Below are 21,210 nucleotides of genomic sequence, written 5' to 3' on the forward strand. Positions count from 1 at the left end.
AACCATCAATAGCTCTGATCAAGAAGACGATTCAACATTCTCGAAGGACTAGAACTGAGCTGGTCCTACATCAGTTGGTATCAGAGCTAATGGTTTATTCACTATGTTCTCACAAATTGACCGATTCTATAGGCCTAGGGTATCTTCTAAATAATCTTACAGGTCTAGAACCAATGATGATTGGGTTTTTGAACCATATGAAGGGTCTTTGGTTGACTTATTTGAGAAGATGGTGGAAAAAAACAGATCTAATAATGTTGGCTATAGGAGTAAGGTTTTCAAACATGTTAGAAGAGAAAGGGAAATACCAGATTTCAAAGGAGATGATCTGCAAGCATTCTTTGATTGGGTTTCTGAACTAGAAGTGGAGAACTCTTGAGCAACAACTAGAAAATAGAGGTGATGATCTAATTAGTACATGGGTAGAGATTAAGAGGTGTTTAATAAAAAAATATAAACTTAAATGTTAAAATAAATGTTTTAAAAAACCTATTATCTAAAATTAAAATACATAAACATAAGATAGCATATTCAAATGAGAATTTAAAAATAAAATCAAACATATAAAACATTTTCAAGCATATAAAACCTCTAATCTCTTTTTTCACTCAATTGCTGTACTTCAAGTAGCTAATGTAATGTAAAACATATTACATTCCTGATTCTACGAGCCGCCTTTGTGCCACGCCACTTGAGGCAAGCCCAAACAAGTCCATGTTAGGTGTTAAATTCTTAGTTCTCACACAAAAAATAATGAATTTATAGTTTTAATTGCTTTTTAAGAAAATATTTTATTAGGATGAATGAATGAACAACATTAACAAATAGGGGGTTTCAAAAAAAGCAAAAAAATGTCAAATTTTCAAAAGGCGCACGCTTGGGCTGAGGCGCAAGGCGCATCAGGTGCACGCCTAGGCACACTAGGCGTGCTCCTTTTGAAAGGGCTGCACCTAGGACCTAGGCGAGGCGCTAAAATGCGCCTCGCTTGTGCGCCTAGGCGCGCCTTTTAAATCACTGGATTGTAGTAGATCCTAGTACAGAAGTAAGTGACTTTACATTACAAGTTCAATTAGAACTAATTCAAGAATTACAACCTGACATAGCACAAGTTCCACCAACATCAACAATGGAAGGAGTCCTAGAGTTTGTTAAAGAACCAAGGATAGCAAAACACATAGAGATGGTGATTCCTAAGCTAGAAGTTGAAGGAAAAGTTCCAAATGTTGCAGTTGAGAATTTGGATAAGCGAGGGGAAGATTCATCACAAAGGCTGGTTGATGAATTAAGTGTTTAAGAAACTAATGTTATTCATGATTTAACAAAGATGGTTATGGAAGGCAGTGTTTCAGAAATACATTTCTTCCAAGATCCTTTTCTAGTTATGTGTGTGGCCCCTACTCTACAATCCAAGCATGTAGCTGTGGGAAGTTCTCAGATCTGATAACGCAAAGGAATACTTTGCTAAATCATTGACATCTTATTTTCTTCATCATGGGGTTTACTTCCAATGTACCTATTCGCTTCTGGGGTGATGCTATCCTCACGGCGGTATATCTTATTAATCGGGTTCCTTCCAGGGTCCTCGATATGAGATCTCCTTTTTCCCTTCTACACCCACGTGAGGACTTGTTTTCTATTCCCCTTAAAACATTCGGTTGTACCTGCTCTGTTAAGCTTCTCGGACCCCATCACTCCAAGTTCGAACCCAAAGCCTCCAAATGCATCTTCTTTGGTTATGCACAAACTCAAAAGGGTTATTGCTGCTATGATCCTGTCTTAGGGAGGAAGTTTGTCTCCATGGATGTCACCTTCTTTGAGGAGACACCCTATTATCCTCGGGTTTCTCCTCAGGGGGAGAGCAGTGAGAGTAGGGTTTTGAGTCCTTGTCTTCAGGGGGAGAACGGTGGGAGTGGGGTAGTTCCTTTACGTATTCCATTGGGTGATGAGAGCTGCAATGGTGAGGGGGTCAGAGGGATCAGGAGTTGAGGGGGAGCTGCAATGGTGAGGGTGGTCAGAGGGATCAGGAGTTGAGGGTCTATCACAGGCGGTGTAGGCAGGTTGACCCCGATCATCAGCATTCCAGGCCAGCTCCAATCTCATTTGCAGCTCCAGGTCCAGGTATTACAGTCCCAGGGCTCACAGAGACTTCCTCTATTGTTGCCATTTCACCTCCTACAGATGACCTTGACCTTCCGATTGCTGTCCGTAAAGGGAAACGACATTGTACCACATCTATAGCCCACTGTATTTCCCATTTTTTATCCTATGATCGCCTGTCTCCTACCTACAGGTCCTACCTTAGTTCCATTTCCAACATCCCTATTCCACGAACAGTGCAAGAAGCCCTATCCGTCCTGGAATGGAAAAATGCAATGCAAGTTGGGATGGATGCCCTGTTGAAAAATAACACCTGGGAGGTAGTTGATCTGCCCAAAGGAAAGAAACCAGTTGGATGCAGATGGGTATTTACGGTGAAGCATAATGCAGGTGGATCCATTGAGAGGTATAAAGCTCGGTTAGTTGCAAGAGGGTTTACACAGATTTATGGCATAGATTATTTGGAGACCTTTGCCCCGGTAGCCAAGATGACCACTATTTGAGTCCTATTATCCCTTGTAGCAAGTCACACTTGGCCTTTATACCAAATGGACGTGAAAAATGCTTTTCTGAATGGAGATCTGCAGGAAGAGGTTTACATGCGTTTGCCTCCTGGATTCTATGATGCAGAAATAGGTAAGAAGATCTACCGGCTCAACAAGACTTTGTATGGTTTGAAACAATCACCTAGGGCTTGGTTTGATAGATTCAGACTAGCACTTGTGAAGTTTGGTTATGTACAAGCCCAGTCAGATCATACTCTATTCATCAAGAGGGTGGAGTCCTCCTTGACACTACTGGCAGTATATGTTGATGATATTGTGGTCACAGGGAATGATAGCCATGAGATCGAGTCCCTTAAACAACTCCTTCATTAAGAATTTGAGGTGAAAGACCTTGGTGTACTCCGGTATTTTTTGGGTATTGAGGTTGCTAGATCCAAACAGGGGATCTTTATCTCTCAGAGGAAATATGTCCTAGACCCGTTGGCAGAAACTGGAAAGTTAGGTGTCAAGCCTGCAAATACACCAATTGAACAGAATCACAGGATTAGTGCATAGAGTGGGGAGCTTCTTGAAGACAAAGTTATGTTCCAGCGATTGGTAGGAAAGCTCCTATATCTCTGCCTCACTTGGCCAGATATTACTTATGCTGTTAGTGTTGGCAGCCAGTACATGCATTCTCCTAGAACCACACATCTTCTTTCGGCAGAAAGAATCTTAGCCTACTTGAAGAGATGCTCGTATACTGTTCAAGAACAACAACTACATGAAGGTGGAGGTCTATACGGATGCTGATTGGGCTGGGAGTGTTGATGACAGAAGGTCTACCTCAGGATATTGTGCCCTTGTGGGAGGAAACCTTGTCTTCTGGAGAAGTAAGAAACAAAGTGTTGTCTCTCGGTCTAGTGCTGAAGCAGAATACATGTCCCTGGCCAACGGAGTGGCTGAAATCCTATGGCTAAGATCTCAACTTGAGGAGTTGGGTATTGAGTATGAGAAGCCCGTGATGCTGTATTGTGATAATCAAGCAGCCATTAATCTAGCACATAATCTAGTGCAGCATGACAGAACCAAACACATTGAAGTTGACTGCTATTTTGTACAAGAGAGGGTCTCATCTCAAGAAGTATGCCTCCCTTACATCACATCCAGTATGCAACTAGCAGACATCCTCACTAAAGCCGTATCAAGAAAGAAGCTAGAAGCAGATCTATCCAAGTTGGGAATGATGAACATTTACTCCCAACTTGAGGGGGAGTGTAGAGAACACTGATGTGGGCCCCACAGCTGTGGTCCCACTCTGTCCGTAGGGTAGAATGTATCTAGTCATAGCTGATGGTCAATCTGTTATTCTGTTATTCTAGTTGTTATTTACTTTTCAGTTTTATATTGTTATGTGTTATGATGTAAACACCAAGGGCAGATGTGTCCTTTCATGTAACTAGCATAACATATAAATATTAAATTGAAGTGGTGGCGGCAGAATATTGAGATTCTGTTCTTCTCCTGCCTATGTTCTACTGCTCTCTCACTACTCTTTCTCCTCTTTCTTCTTCACTTTCTCTTCTCTTCGAACCTAAAGTTTCTTAGTGATCAAGACTGATAGCAGTCTTGAACACCTACAGGATGATCTCTAAAGCAGATGAGGAGGGCCAAATAAAGGGATGGAGAATAGGAAGCAAAGGCATTCCAGTAACTCACCTTCAGTTTGCCGATGATATTGTTATTTTCTGTGAAGGGAATGAGTTGAGTAAAGTGGAGAACCTTAAGATTTTAATAAGTACTTTTGAGAGGGTTTCCAACTTGAAGGTAAATTTTGATAAAAGTTGTGTGGCTGGAGTTAACTTGGAGAATAGGGAGATTGAATCCATTGCAGAATTCTTAGGTTGCAATATTTCTTCTTGGCCTTTGACATACTTAGGGCTACCTTTAGGAGCCAACCCTAAAGAAAGTAGTTTCTGGGCCCCTATTGTGGAGAAATTTGATAAGTGCTTGGCGGCTTGGAAAAAGAATTACATTTCAATAGGGGGTAGGCTGACTTTAATTAAGGCTACACTTGCGAACCTTCCAACCTACTTTCTTTCAGTGTTCAGGATTCTTCCAAGGGAGGCTAAGAAACTGGAGAAGAGAATGAGGGACTTTCTATGGGAACCAGGAGTGGTGAAAAAGGATCATTTGATCAGATGGGAGATAGTTAACAAACCAAAGGAAGATGGGGGTTTAGGGATAGAGAACATAGTGCTAAAGAATGTAGCCCTTTTAGGGAAGTGGCTATGGAGATGGCCCCGAGAGAGAGAGAGAGAGAGATTATGGGGTGGTGGCAAGCATTCATGGTTGTGTAGGAAATGGTTGGGATTCCGGGATATCTCGCCGAGCTACCCTTACTACACCTTGGAAGGCTATACATGGTATTATCCCTCGCTTCCTCAGATTCATCAGGTATGATGCTTGTTCTGGTAATGCTATTCTGTTCTGGGAGGATATTTGGGTGGTACTCAACCCCTCAAAGATTGTTTCCCCTTGCTCTATTCCCTTTCCCTTCACAAACATGAGCCAATTGCAACTTTTCTCCCGAGCCCGTTAAACCCCTTATCTTTAAACTGGGACTTTGGGTTTTGTAGAGGGTTAAGGGATGGTGAGTTGAGTTGTGTTATTGAGCTAATTCATTTACTAGAATCCGTTTGCTTGGACCCCACTTCTTCTGATCAAAGGGTTTGGACTCCTCTTCCAAAAGGTACTTTTACTTGCTCTTCTTTTCTAAAATCCCTCAGTTCTAACCTCAGGTCTGGGCGTGACCTATTCCCCCAAAAATTGTTGTATTCTACTGGGAAGTCTTCTATGGGAAAATCAATACTTTGGAAAACTTACAGAAAAAGAGACCCTCTCTTTGTCTTTCCCCAAATTGGTGTTCTTTGTGTAAGGCCGAGAATGAGGACTGTTTCCATTTGCTGATCTCCTGTTCCTTTGCTACAACTATATGGAGGTGGAGCCTTTGTTTATTTGGAGGTAGGTGGTCTATGCCTTCTGATTTAAGCTTGTTATTCAACCCATCTGTCTTTGTTTGGCACACTAGAAGAGGTAAGGTCATGTGGAAATGTGCAACGGCAGCCACTTTGTAGACTCTTTGGGAGGAAAGGAATGCAAGAATTTTCTTAGAGAAGGAAAGAGGGTTAGATGAAATGAAGGATTGTATCCTAACAAGAGCATTCCATTGGCTGAAAACTGTGGATATCCTTGATGACTTCTCCTTTGATGACTTGTGGAGGAATTGGCTAGTAATAGCTAACACTTCAACAAAGAAGGATAGAATTCTGTCAGAATGGGTTCCACCTTTGGAAGGTGTCATCAAGCTGAACTTTGATGAAAGCAGCCAAGGCAACCCCGAGCCTTCAGGTATAGGGGGTATCCTGAGAAATAAGGACAACAACATAATTTCCCTATTCTTAGGACTGGTGGGAGTGGGGGATTCCACAAGGGCAGAAATCCTTGCTGCAGTACAAGGAATTCAGATCGCCAACCAGCTTGGGGTGGAGCATCTCCTAGTTGAAGGGGACTCTCAGGTGGTAACAAGGTGGCTCCTAAACTTGGATACGACCATTTGGGGCTACAAAGATCTCATAAAAAAAGTAAAGTGGTTAACCAGCAATATGAGAGTTGAGGTAAAATGGGTTAGTTGGTTTGCTAATTCTTTGGCTGATGCTTTAGCCAAACAGGGGGTTTCTAGGGAAGATCCTTTTTGTGCTTCTTTGTAAGTTGTTATTAATTTGGAAATCTGTACTTAACTAGCCCGGAGAGGTTGCAACTTGTGCCTTTCCTTGGGGACTTTGTACTATTGTCTATTGCTGATTAACAAAATTATTTCAATTATCAAAAAAAAAAAAAGAAACTAGCGACAGATTAATGCAAAACTAGGTTTACGGACAACTACATTAGAAACAAGAAGTTTTAAAATAAGTAGGACTAAAACAGAATATATGCAATGCAAATTTAATAATAATAAAAGCAGTGCAAATCAGTGTACATTTAGGACTGGAGACCAAGAGATAACTCAATGTGGCCTCTTCTGTGATAGGCAAAATGGAGGGGTGCACCTGGAGTGTTATGTGATAGGCAGATATCACTTCAGTGAATGGAATATTCTAGAAAACAGTTGTCAGGCCAGCTATGTTGTAGGAGTAGAGTTTTGGGCAATTAATAAACCAAATGTCCAAAAAATGAGTGTGGCAGAAATGAGAAGAAATTGGTTGGTGAGAGATTCAGTAAATGCTCTAAAGCACCACTTATGGGTGCAATGATGAAACCGGCATTTTCCATTGAAAACAACATGTCAAAATTACAGGTTGGAGTGTGGTAGCTGGTTAAGGAGAATGCACCAAGTGCAGTGGGAACCACCTCAAAAGGATCTTATAAAATTAAACTTCGATGGAAGCAGCATTGGAAATCCGGGCCCTTCATTGGGGGGGGGGGGGTTAGAGATTGGAATGAGCAGTTCTTGGCATTGTTTTCATGTCCCATTGGTTGTGGGAGCTTGATAAGAGCTGAGTTGGAAGCGGTGCTCCAAGGTTTAATACTAACAGGATATATGCACCTGAAATATATTGTGCTTGAAGGGGATTCAAAGGTGGTGGTAATTTGGCAGATTGACAATAGTAAGGCAATGTGGCAATATAGGAAAGAAATCAAGGAGATAATCGATGCATCCTATGATACTCCGGAACCAGAACGGGAGGTAAGTACTTCTGATGTTCAATCGAAAGTTTCTCACACAAGGCTGCCCCCCTCTTTATATAGCCAAAGGAGAGGGCTGCTTTCCAACTCCTTCTAGGAGATCATCTTATCTTTAGGGAGTCTTGATCTTCTTTGAACTAATCCTATCCTATCTCTTATCTAATGATCTAATCTCAATCTTCTTATCTCTCTAGGATTACATTCAAGACTTTAGATCTGATAAGACTCTCTCCTTGGAGATTACATTCGAGATTTGGACTCTTGACTCTTGAATTCGAGGTGGGCTGCTTTAAAACTTGGGCTGCTTCAAGGTATTTCTACGAGTTGGGCTTAAGTTGTGAAATGGGCCTGGCTGCGAACTTGCTCCGACTTCGGGCTCGTTTTCGTACTCGATGCGGGCCGAATCTGTCAAAACCCAAAACATAAAAGTTGTGGGCCTTCCTTTCATCTTTCTAATGCCTCTTGAATTATCCAATTCGGAGTTCGGAATTTAGAGTTAGGCCCAGATTACTGACTGTCGATGAAACTATGCATAATCACCCGATTTGCTCGGTTTTCTTCCAATTGCCTTCTTTATTGCCCTGAATCGAAATACAAGAGTAACGAGTTCATTTAAGTGCTAAAGTAATGTAAAAAGATGAAAATTAGGGGACAAAAATAGGGTTCTTTTCAGTCTCATCAAATCTTGGTGAAGGATTTAGTTGTTTCTCACATATGGGCGCAAACATCAGTAAATGCTCTAGCTGATGGACTGGTTAAACAAGAGGTGAGGAGGAAGAGTGTTTTGGGATAAGTTGTAACCACTTATAAATTTGATATTGGGGATTTTGAACTTTTTGTGGGAGGGTTAAGCTTTGCAATTGTATGGGTTGGGGGGGTGTACTGGTCCATCAAGCAATGCAGTTGTACATATTCTGTTCATAATTAATAAAGTTTCCAGTACCTTTCAAAAAAAAAAAAAAACAATCCTCGTCCAAATTGGTTGAGACTGCTTTCTGTGGCTCAAGAAATGTGGGGCAATCTGAAAAGCAGCAGCCAACTCCAGTAAAGATGCCCATCTGAATTGCTACATGAAAGAATCTTAGAACTACAATCTTTTTTTTTGATTTTTTTTAATTTTCACTCTGTAAACTCTTGAAAAACCTTAACTGCATCAAATCTCTCTAAATCACACTATCTTAAAAGGAAGAAAGTCTCCTGAAAGGAGAACAAGTAGAAGAAGTTGAGAGAAGAGGGAAAAGAAAGCCAATAATGATCTGGCTGCCTTCTCCCATTAACTTTTACACTTAAAGAGTAAAAAATGTAACTTGGAGTAAAAGCTGTGACAGACTTAGGTTTAGTATGAGATTAGTCAAGAAAAACTAGAAAAAAGAGGAATAAACAGAGGAAGAGAAGGAGAAGAAGAAGATGAAAATAGAAGAAAAGGAGAGAAGAATGTAATGGTACTGCTGCCCCCACAATTTGTTATTTATATGTTTCAATAAAAGAAGATTACAATGATCAAATTACCCCTGCTGCCTATAAGAAAACAGAGATAATGGTAACAGTAGCTAAAAGCCAATTCTAATGTTAATTTTGCAACATAACTTTCCTTATACTGTCCTCATTTTGCACCAGAGAATAGGCTTAAGAGTTCAGCCCAACAAGGAATTCAAAAACTCTATTTCTTTTCACAAACTTGCTATAAGTTTCTGCAACCTTTTGACTCTCCCATTCAATTGTCTCCAAGTGATCAATCTCATGCCATAAAGACTTTAAAGTTGAGAAATGGATTGATTTAGGTTTCTCCCCCTGCTTCAGATTTGCCACTTCAGTTTTTAGCTCATAATCCCTGGCTACATCAACGGGTTGAGAATAAGTTTCCTTCATATTGTCCCAAATGTCCTTAGCTGTCTTTGCCCGAAGACATTTCTATTGATATGAGGCTGCATTGAGTTGCATAGCCAAGTTATTACTAGGTAATTTTCTTGGACCCATTTGGCTTGGGAGGGGTCTTCCTTGGTTGGCTTCTTAGTTATCACCAGTTACATACCCCAATTTACCCTTTCCTCCAATGGCCATGATGACCGATTGAGTCCACTCCAAATAATTTGCTCTATCAAATTTAATTGTAGTAATCTGGAGGGGATTGTTGTCTGTCACACTACCAGCCCCTAGAAGCCCTTCCCCAACAGATTTTAATTCATTCTGAACATTCTCCATGCTGAATTAAGCATAGAATCACATAGCCCAACTCCTTTCAATTAGAAGAAAAGGTCTTCTAGTGAAATCCTTAGAAAAACCTTGGAGAAAACAAGAAAACTTCTGCCGTGATTACTAGAGACTTTTAAAACCCTATCTCCTGCTGTCGATCTCTAGAAGGAATAAAAAACCACCCAGAAACAACAGATCGCCACCTTCAATCTGAGGTTTAACCCTTAAACCTCAATTAAATAAGTATTAGTTGTGAAACACACCTGCAATAATCTGAAATAAAGAAAAGAAAACAGAAGAGAAGAAGAAGCTTGAAGAAGATGGGAGAGAGAAAAGTAAAGGAGGAAGAAAGGGAAGAAGAAGAGAGAGAGAGTCTAAACCTCTCTTCAGTCCCCAATGATCTCTTTTATTCTTTTGTTGTAAAAATTAAAGACAATTACTTGAGTGCCCTTAGTAGGGCACCCATCACTAAGGACAACAATAAAAAACAATAAAAAACAATAAAAAAAAGAAAAAAAATGGCCCATAACTAAGGCCCACTACCTACTAAAACAAGTCATAAACATAACTTAAAGAAAAATAAAGAAACTAAGGCCCATTCGGCCCATTCTGACTACACTCCCCCTCTAGCTGAGCATAGATGTCAGTCATGCATAGCTTGCTTACATAATGTTGAATCTTTGCCTTTGGAACTCTCTTAGTTAGAAAATCTGCTAGCTGCTCTTTTGATGCAATGAAAGGAAGGACTTCTTTTGAAGCCACTCTCTCCCATATAAAGTGTCTATCTACCTCAATGTGCTTAGTTCTATCATGCTGAACTGGGTTGTGAGCAATGCTATAAGCAGCCTGGTTATCACAATATAACATCAGTGGCTTATCACATGAGACACCCATTTCATCAAAGAGAGATCTAAGCCATAACAACTCAGAAACCCCATGGGCCATGGCCCTATATTCTACTTCAGCTGAAGATCTAGCAACCATTGATTGCTTTTCACTCCTCCAGGAAACAATATTCCCAGCTATCATAGAACAATAGCTGATGTGGACCTCCTATTATCAACATTGTTTGCCCAATCAACATTTGTATATGCCTCTACCTTCATATGACCATGTTTAACAAACAGTGTGCCCTTTCTGGGAGTTCCCTTAAGATAACATAGTACCCTTTCCGCTACAACCATATGTGTGCCTTTGGGGTAATGCATGAACTGGCTTATTACACTGACAACATATGAAATGTCCAAATGAGTCATAGAGAAGTTTTCCCAACAATCTCTAAACCACTCCCTTGTCAACCAAAAGCTCTCCATCACCACCTGAGAGTTTATGATTCACATTAATGGGGCTGGAGGCAGGTTTAGCACCAAGTTTCCCAGTCTCCGTAAGAAGATTCATCACATATTTCCGTTGAGAAATGAAGACACCTTCTTTAGCAAACTCAATGCCTAGAAAATACCGCAACTCCCCTAAGTCTTTGATCTCAAATTTAGAATTAAGAAACTTCTTAAGATCATTGACTTCTTGTGTACCACTACCAGTAATAACAATATCATCCACATAAACAATAAGAAATGCGACCAAAGTATTTCTCCTCTTAACAAAGAGGGTATGATCAGGTTGAGTTTGAGTCTATCCAAACTGAACAACAGCAGCCCTAAACCTATCAAGCCAAGCACGTGGAGATTGCTTCAAACCATAAAGTGACTTCTTCAATTTGCACACCTTGATTTGCATCTCCTTACCATACATACCGGGGGGGAGAGGCATATATACTTCTTTTAGTGAGGTCACCATTCAAGAATGTATTCTTAACATCAAATTGATAAAGGGGCCAATCATTTCTTACTACCAAAGATAAGAGAACCCTTAGAGAAGTCGTTTTAGCTACTGGAGAAAAAGTCTCAGTGTAATCTATCCCATACACCTGGGTATATCCCTTGGCAACCAGACGTGCCTTGTATCTTTCAATCGACCCATCAACATGATACTTGATAGTGTAAACCCATATGCACCCAATAGGTTCCTTCCTAATTGGAAAGTCAACAATGTCCCATGTATTATTTTTATAGAGTGCTTCTATTTTAGTTGTCATAGCATCCCTCCATTCTAGTTTGGCTAGTGCTTCGGTCACTGACTTTGGAATGGGTTGAGAGGAAATGAAGGCTAGAAAGGAATAGTAGGGACAAGCTGTAACAAATATGTTTGGAAAAACAATGAGCTGTACATTTCCTTTTACCTTTTTCTCACAACAATGAGAAGGTCAAGGTCTAGAAACTAGGGTGCTGGTGGTAGAAATGTCGGACTTGTCCCCTCTTCAGTGATTGGAAGTGCCTGAGACTCAACTGGAATGTAGGAACAATCTGTGTCTGCCTTAGTCTTTGCCGTTGGTACCACCTCTGGAGAATAGGATTAGTGGTAAAAATTGGAGGGCTAGTAGGAGGAGGAGGAGGAACAGGAGGAGATCTAGAAGGAGAGGAACCCTCCACGGGAGTGGGAGTAAGTGTGGAAGGCTCAACATAAGACTCAACCGGAGCTGGCAAAGGAAGGGACGAAGAAAACAGTTCAGGAGGACTCTCCCCCGCATAAGGATGACTATAAAAGGGAATTGACTTTGAAAAGGTGACATCCATGGAAACAAGCTGGGAGCCACTAATGGGATCAAAACAACAATACCCTTTCTGTGTGGAGGCATAACCAAGAAAGATACACTTCTGAGCCTTGGGTTCAAACTAATGTCTCCTGGAGCTGGGAATGTGGACATAGCAAGTGCAACGAAAGACACGCAGAGGAGTGGAGAAGACCTCAACACCTTGAAAGAAGACACCAAAAGGAGACTTTAACCCCAAGACTCGGGAAGGCATACTGTTAATAAGTTAAGTAGCTATTAAAATTGCATCCCCCCAAAATTTCACAGGAACATGGTAGCAAAAAGAATTCTCCTTGCAACTTCCACAATTTATCTATTTTTCCTCTATACTACTACATTTTGTTGTAGAGTATGGGCACAAGAACTTTGATGAACAACCCTAAATTTTTCAAGATTGGAGGTAAGGTTCTTTTCAAAATATTCCTTAGCATTGTCTAATCAGAATATTTTGATGTGGGTATCAAACTGAGTGAGGATTTTTTTTTTTTTTTTTTTGAAGAAAGTAAAGTATTGTATTGCGAAATGAAACCAGATACATCAGCCCATGTACAATGAGGACTTGTACAAGGGGGATTTACAAAAATATATGAGAAATCAGATAAAGAATGGTCTAACTCACAAAAAAGAAAAAAGTTGAACTCCAGTGAAAGCTCTTTGTACACTTAACCGGGAACATAAAAATCCCATAACTTTGTTTTTGATTGAAACTATGTCATTGGAAAAGGTTATCAAAAATTCGATTGTTCCTTTCCTTCCAAAGGGCCCAAAGGATAGCAGCTGGGAAAATCATCCAAAGCAGCTTGCCTCTTACATTTAGACCCTCTACATGCTTAACTTCTAAGTGAGGATATATTCGTGGAATTGTTGCACAACTTTAGGCACTTCAGCACGAGAATATTTATAGCCACCTATTCAAGGTAAATGGTAAGGCCCCCACACATCAGAGTGAGCAACATTAAAAGGAATAGTCGATCTTTTATTGCTTGCAGGATAAGTGTTATTGCAATGCTTTCAAAACTCACAAGACTCACAATGTAGACTTAACAGATTTATTCCTTTAAATAATTTTGGAAACAATTGACTCAATGAAGAAAAAGATAAATGACCCAAACGATAATGACAAAATAACATGACTAGTGGATTCTGAAACAAAAGTAGTTCACTGAGGTTGTACTTGGCTCTGCTCAGGCATGTCTAATAGATATACCCCACTCCTCACCTTCTGAGATTTCATGTTTTGAAAAACACAATATGAAGGATAAAAGGTCACACTATAATTCATGGATTTAGTTAGATTACTAACTAAAAGCAAATTGGTATTAGGTTTAGGCACATGAAGAACGAATGATAAGGTTAGGTCATGTGATGACTTGATGTCTCCCTTTCTTGTAATAGGGACAAGAGAGCCATCAACAAGGGATATTTTGTCTCGACTAGAAAGGAACTGGTAAGAGGTGAACAAGTGTGAGACACTAGTCATGTGGTCAAAGGCACCAGAATCAATTATCCAAGGGATTTTATGAGTACTTGAGGTAGAAGCATGATTTGTAGCGGCATGAAAACCTGAGTGTGCATATGCAGAGGAAGGAATTGTCTCTGATGAAGTAGATGCTATATACTCCAATGACTGATTATTTGGCCATACTTCTCATATTCAGCCCTGGCAGCTGCAAGTTGCTCTTCCACTGACTTTTCACTATTTTGCCACTATTCACTCTATGAGGAGGTGGCTACATTTGCATTTCCACCTTTTCCATTCTCAATCCTTTCTCCACTACTTTCTTTCTTGAGTCTGGAAAGTATAAGCTTTGGGTGCAACTTCCAACAAGTGTCTTTAGTATGTTTAGGTTTCTTGCAGTACTCACAGATAACATCTTTCATCCCAGTGTTGACCTTCGGTGTCATCCTGGCGTTAGCATAGTGATCAACCTGTGCTCTACAGACTCGGTTTCTCTCCACCAACTTCCTATGTGTTTCTGCACCCTTTGTACAACCCCAAACAATACTCTCCATCAAATCATCAGTCTTCTACCAATGAAATTTCAGCCCGGGAGAAGTAGACGAATAAGGGCTTCTCCCCCTGTCTTAGATTATTTACATCATTCTTCAATTTGTAGGCTCGGGCAACATTCAGCTTTTGGGAATAGGTCTCCGTGACACTATCCCAAACTTCCTTTGCAGTTTCCATCCACAAGTAGTGCTGACTAATATGTGGCTGCCATAGTTTTCAAGGCACCAGGCGAGGCTAGGTGACAGGGGGGTGCCTTGTTGCTTAGTCGCTTAGGCGATGGATTTTTTTATGCTGAAAACATAGATCCTAGGGTAGTTCCCTAGGTACCATAACCATATTTTCTTAATAATTGTTCATAAGAAAAGTATAAAGTTCATATTAAAGTATAGAAAATCAACATATTCATGAGAAGAAAAAGAAGGAAAATAAAATTCAAAAAGTATAGGGGATGAACCCTTATTTTTGTTATAGGAAAGGAAGAAAAGAAAAAGTAATGGTAGTAGTAGTAGTAGTATGGAAGAATAAAATGTGTTACTAAATAAAATTTTAAATTCTTCCTTACTTATTGGTTCAGGTTTTGAAGTCTTTGAGGGTTCAATACAGCATTTAGCAATGTTTGTGTTGATTAAACCCTAATAAATAAGAAAACAATAAAAATAAATTAGTATATAAACACACAAAATGATTATTTTAGTTTAATAATGTCTATTTTATAATTATAATCTCAAAAAAGAATGAACAAAAAAGTATTTTATAGTAGGAAGTAAAAAACTGCTTGGCAATTAGGCGAGGCGAGCCTCAAAGGGCACCTTGTCGCCTAGGCGTTGCCTTGACAACTTTGGTGGCTGTATAGAGTTCACTAACCATCCCACTACTGTGTAGTTTTACTGCATCTACCTTTCATAGGTGGGGTCATCCTCCTCCAGTTTCTTTTTGCTTCCGGTAATGTACCCCCATTTCCCTCTACTGCACACGTGTTTGAATTGACTGAGACCAAGCTAAATAATTGGTTCCATCCAGCTTCACAATGGTCACTGCCCCGAACAGAGTCTCCATAGGCCCCCCATGTCTAAACCTAGAATCTGTGGGATATTTGGCTTCTCCTCCAATTTGCTCCATTGAGTGAACGGATGCAAATGAAAATCAAATTATGGTTTACTAGGCTAGATTTGCTATTTCAAGCGAAGAATTGCTCTTTAATCACCCAAAACTAGGATTTCACAGAACCCAGCAGGATGGGAGGAGAGAAAGTCCAACCGCTCTTACCAGAGGTTTCAGAACTCTGTCCAACACAAACCACCCTTAATAGAAATCAAAGTGTCTCTATGACCTGTTCTGTAACAAGATTTCTCCAGTTATCTAAGGTTTTCAGGAAAAAAAAAACTCCAAGAACCTGCGTTGGGCTTCAACTAAGGATGAAAGTCTCCACTAAACCTCTCTAAAATCCCTTCCATCTGGGCTACATAAGCTGCTAATTGATCAGCCGATTAGTTCTCCATACACATTGTGTATGGGCTAAGAAAGAAGAAAGATGTTGAAGGTGAGAACCCGATCTGATACCAAGTTGTGAAACACACTTGCAATAATCTAAAATAAAGAAAAGAAAAACAGAAGAGAAGGAGAAGATTGAAGAAGATGGGAGAGAAAAAGTAAAGGTGAAAGAATATGGAAGAAAGGGAAGAAGAGAGAGTTCTAAACCTCTCTTCAGCCCCCAATGATCTCTTTTATTCTTTTGTTGTAAAAATTAAACACAATTACATGAGTGCCCTTAGTAAGGCGTCTATCACTAAAGACAGCAATAAAAAACAATAAAAAAAAAACAAAAAACAGGCCCATAACTAAGGCCCACTACTTAGTAACACAAGTCTAAACATAACTTAAAGAAAAATAAAGAAACTAAGGCCCATTCGGCCCATTCTCACTATAGTATCTTTGATCCTTCCTGGTCACTGGGCAAAGTTCAGACTTCAGAAGATGGTTGAACAATGCTTCGATCTCCACTAACTTCCAAGAATCAGGCAAAAAAGGTCTGAAATTCCAGCCCTAAAAAAGTCTCATGCAACCGACTGGGTTAAGCATACATGTGATCTCAACCTAAACCTAAAAGAAAAAAGAGACGAAGAAACATAGGAAGAGGAGGAGAAGAAGACGATAAAAGAAAAGGTGAGCAGAATATAATGGTTCTGCTGCCCCCACAATTTGTTATTTATGTGTTTCAATAAAAGATTACAATGACTAAATACCCCTTCCACCTATAAGAAAACAAAGTAACAGTAACAGTTGGTAAAAGCAATAAATAAAAGATGGGACCACATATAAAAGACAGCAACTAAGACTCGTTTACAGTATCTCTACAATATACAATGTCAAATATACCCTCAATAGGGTGGCTACTGTCCTCACACTTAAACATAACTTAAAGAAACATTAAACTAATGGATCTTCGTCCCAATAACACTAACTAAATAATTAAAACATATAATAGTAAATTGTCAACATTTAGAAAGGATGCTAATTAATCATCTATTCATTTGTTTCATTCTATGCTCCTACTTGTTTGTGTTGATTTTGTTTTTCCCATCTAAATGTTGAGCTTATATGGTGCTGGCACTTTGTGCCTTCTAGGAAAATGGAGAACTTATTTGGTGATGCACTTCCTTGCTGTCTTATGGGTTTTAGGGGGAAAGTAATGTGAGGCTTTTCAATGGCAGTACCTCTGTTCTGTTGCATGAAATGTATTACCAAAATTTTCACTATTGGTCTGTGGGCTCCGATTTGCCATCTCTTGAAGGCTTGACAGGGTGGCAATTGGGTGGGCTAGCACCATTAGAGGTTTGTGGTGATTAGCATATGCACTTAGAGATATCTCTTGAAATTCAGACTAGACATCTTGTTTTGTTGCATTTCTAGGTCTGCTAATCCAGGCTTTTGGCTAAAAGTAGTGTGTCAGTCCATGAGATGGTGTGTTTCTTATGCATCCTCTTATCTTCTTTGCTAGATTCTTTTTTCTGCTCCTTTTTTGTTCTGTGGATGTATATTGTGTTTATACTTTTCTCATTCAGTGATCTCTTTATGTTGATGGAAAAAAGCTGTTAAAGATTCCGTTCTTTTTCATTCATTTTGGAATGATTATATCATCTTTGCATTTGACTTCAGTTTTGGTAAATATATGGGGTAATCATAGGTCCTGAATCCACTAATGAACCATACATAACTATGTTTTTCTCTTTTTTGAGAAATGCAAATCTTGCTATCATTTGCTCCCAACATTTGGAGTTTTGCTCTTTTAGGTGTTTCACTAACATTTTCTTCTTGCTTCCTATTCTATGTGCAGGAAAGCTTTTGCTCCCTGGAGGTATGCATAGTTTTTCTTGATTATCTTTATTTTTTTTCTGTTCAAATTTCATGCTCCTTTGAAAGAATATATGGTCTTCCATTTCTTGTTTGGTGTAATATGCACATCAAAATGAAGTTTACAATTTTGCATATCCAAGCCTACACATGCATATACACAAGTAAGAATATACTAAGCACAAATGGGAATGTGCATGGGGTCTTCTAATTGCAATGTCTTGATACTCCACTAGTCGTTTTTGTTGGGTTGGGGTTAGGGCCATTAGGCTACCCAAGTTCTGAACCATGGTTTGCAGTATCAATGATATTGGCGTTATATCCCACATTTTGCTAGGTGGTGATACGAAATTTTCTGGGAATCTTTTTCTTAGAAATATCTTTGATATTTTTCTGATATGTTGGCAATATTTCAGATTCATTGATAGACTATATTTAAGGTTTAAAATTTTAGAATATTATTACAAACTTTTTGATATTTTCTTAAAACTATTGTTATTTTTAGAAAATATTTTCCTAAAAGAACCATGAGGAATTGGTGATTGAATAATGGACTTACTATTTTGATATCATTAACTAAGTCACTATAATTTAAAAGAAAAAGTAAAATGCATATAACTATAAAAGAGTATTCTCAAATTAATCAAAATATATAGTAACTGTTAGTGTAGGGGTATTTCTGTCTTTATACTTATGTTGAGGTTGCTGATCTGTAATATTATATTAGAACTAGTGTCCCTCACTTAAATAAGGGCACATGTGTCTTTTCCATTATATTAGTAATATAAAACATGTCTGGCTGAATGGGAGAAGTAATTTTTTCCCTAATTCGAACCAGACTTTTCTTCTCTCCTTTTCTCCTCCTTTCTCTCTCTCTTTCTTTCTTCTTTCTTCTTCTCTCTTCTTGGCTGTTATCAGACTAACAGAACTCAAGGCAGGCCAAATTATAATAGTAACAAAAAAAAAGAAAAAAAGTGAAAATAGCAAGTAATTGACATATTTAATGATGCGAAGATTGCTAAAAGAATAAAATGGAGACAAAAAGAGACACCACTAAAGTCTCTCAATTTTCTCCTATTTGATTTATGTAGTTCTTTGCTATGGTTTTTTTGAGCCTTAACTGTGCAATTATATTTATTCTAATGATTCTGAAGGTTTAATAATTAATTCCTTGTTTCTAGAAATCTTTCCTAGTTTTTAGATTGTTCAAATATCTTAGCGAAATTAGTGAAATATCTCCAAAATTTCTCCATCACTATATTGCGAAATATCCATTGATATCGAAATTGCGAACCATGTCCTCAACCCAATCCCAACCCAACCTGAAGCCTGAAAACACAAGCCCAACACATGCAAAATCTCGAAATGGGCCTCCCCAAGTTGTAGCCCTATCAAAGATTAAATAGTCGAGCCAACCCCATGGAAATATCAGACTTTTCTTTTGTTGGTGCAGTGACATGAAAACATAAGCTTTGAGGCTCAACAGGTAAAATACACACTTACCAGCTCTTAAGTTTGCTGCCTATAGATATAGATATAGATTGGGGGTAGGTGAGGATAGCTTGTTTCTCTTCTCCAAGGCTACTTAGTGGAGCTAATAGCTGCCAGATGATGACCACTTCTAGTTCTCGTGCAGTTGCTTCTTTTTGATTTGATTATTATTTAGAATTCTAGACTAAAGAAGAAGCTCCTGAATCAAAACAAGGCCACATCAGCGATAGAACTGTACTAACCTGTTTCCATTGACACTCTAAGGGCTCTGCAGAAGAAAGAACCTCTGGGTCTACTTGATAATAAGTAATGGTCCCACTATTAGCAGAAAGAAAGGGTTGTATTGGTTTCAAATGCCCCCTTCTTTCAGTTTTAAATGTCCTTAAGTTCAATTATGTTTTAATTCAATTGTGGTGTTAGCCATTCTCCAGACTCATGAAAAAGGAAGACCATTTAAATGGGATCAAACTTTCCAGAGTGCTTTTGACAACATTAAAGCATATCTGATCAAACCACCAGTCCTCGTGTGCCCAACAACTGGCAAGTCACTTCTATTATATATCATGGTGTTTGATGGTTCCTTGATTGCTTTCCTTGTCCAAAACAATGAACAAGGGAAGGGTACATGTATGGGTCGCTTGGCCATGGGTTTTTATATAAAGACCATAGTAATGTGAATGTATCAGGATTTATTGTTGCTGATTGGGCTGGTTCACCATTAGACAGGTGGTCGACAACAGGGTATGGTCAACTGCTGAAGTTGAGTACTGGCATGGTTGCCTGGTTGCCAATATGAAACAGTGTTTATGGCATGTTTAAGTGCTAATGTTGAGTATTGAGTGCTATGATGACCCATACTACTTGTGAGATGATGTGGTTGAAGCCCTTCCTACAAGAGTTGGATATTCCGGATATGCTCTCCATGAGTCTACAGTATGACAATCAGTCTGTCATTCATATTATTTAATCTAGTTTACCATGAGAGGACTAAATATATTAAAGTAGATTGCCATCTTGTTCGAGAAAAGTTGTTTAATAATGATATCCTTTTTGGTGAGTAATAGTAAAATTTTATTAATTCAAAAGCTGATTTAGAGTTGTGATTTCATACAACATCCAAGGAAGAGGCATGAGCTGCAGCCCCTCCTAGAATCCTACAATTAAACTAGGAAATAAATACAGGAATCACAGCTGAGCCCAAAACAATTCTTCCTATTTACCCCTTGCTTGGCTAACACATTGGACAAAGTATTTGCTGATCTCCCCACCAAACATATTCCTTGTCAACTAACTGAATTTCTTCATTTTGTTCTTGTAGCACCATATAGCATCTTCAGGATTTTTCAACCAGCCCACCACCACCTTAGATTCCCCTTCAATTATCAAATGTTGTACTCTCAGCTGGTTTGCAAATTGCACCCCTTGTACAACAGCTAATAGCTCTGCCCTGATAGAGTCCCCAACTCCTAAAGGACATGAGTAAAGCAAGACAATCTCTCCATTCTCATTTCTCAGAACAACCCCCATTCCGGATAATCCTGGATTACCCATGCTACTTCCATCAAAGTTCAACTTCAATGAGCCTTCAGATGGAGGAGACCAACTTGTAATTAATTTGTCCTTTAAGGGTGAGCACCTCACTACTACTGACTAGTTTCTCCAAAGGTCATTAAAAGAAAATTGATGAAAGATTTTCAACGTCTTCAGCCAAAGTATTGCCCTATGTAACAGCCTTTCAGTTCCTGACTGCTCCTTTCCTTTTCTTGAAAAATTCTAGCATCTTCCCAAAGAGTCCAAATCAAGGTGGCGCGAGTGTATCTTCACATAAATCTCCCTGTTTTTTGTAGGCCAAGAGAAAGTAGAATGGTCAAAGATCATGCAAACTTCTACTGGTAAGCTCCAACTACTCCCAAACAATGAAAGTAGCCAAGCCCAAAGGTCTGTAGAAAATGGACAAGATATTAGTAGATGGTAACAATCCTCCCCGTGAGCTTTGCAGAGGATACACCAGTTGGGAGAAATACAGAGGAAAGGTCTTCTCTTTTGTAGGTTATCTAGAGTGTTTACTTTCCCATAGAATACTTCCCAACAAAACGCCATAATCTTTGGGGGAATTGGCCTACACCAAATTTCCTTTGACAAAAAGGGTTGTTGAGCAGAAGACTGAGAGATGGACTTGAAATAAG

General features: G+C 39.2%; 1 protein-coding gene across 2 annotated transcripts in view; it reads left to right on the top strand.

Annotated features, from left to right (window-relative positions):
• Positions 1–21,210, top strand: part of LOC104588833 (uncharacterized) — a 115,804-nt gene that overhangs the window by 26,909 nt on the left and 67,685 nt on the right. For both annotated transcript variants that reach the window (XM_088896063.1, XM_088896064.1), the window contains exon 9: positions 17,517–17,537. In XM_088896063.1, coding sequence (XP_088752189.1) covers positions 17,517–17,537 — 21 coding nt within the window. The remainder of the gene's footprint in view (positions 1–17,516; positions 17,538–21,210) is intronic.

The sequence above is a fragment of the Nelumbo nucifera genome, chromosome 1 (genome assembly GCF_055504915.1).
Source record: "Nelumbo nucifera cultivar China Antique chromosome 1, China Antique-T2T, whole genome shotgun sequence".
In the NCBI taxonomy this organism is placed as follows: domain Eukaryota; kingdom Viridiplantae; phylum Streptophyta; class Magnoliopsida; order Proteales; family Nelumbonaceae; genus Nelumbo; species Nelumbo nucifera.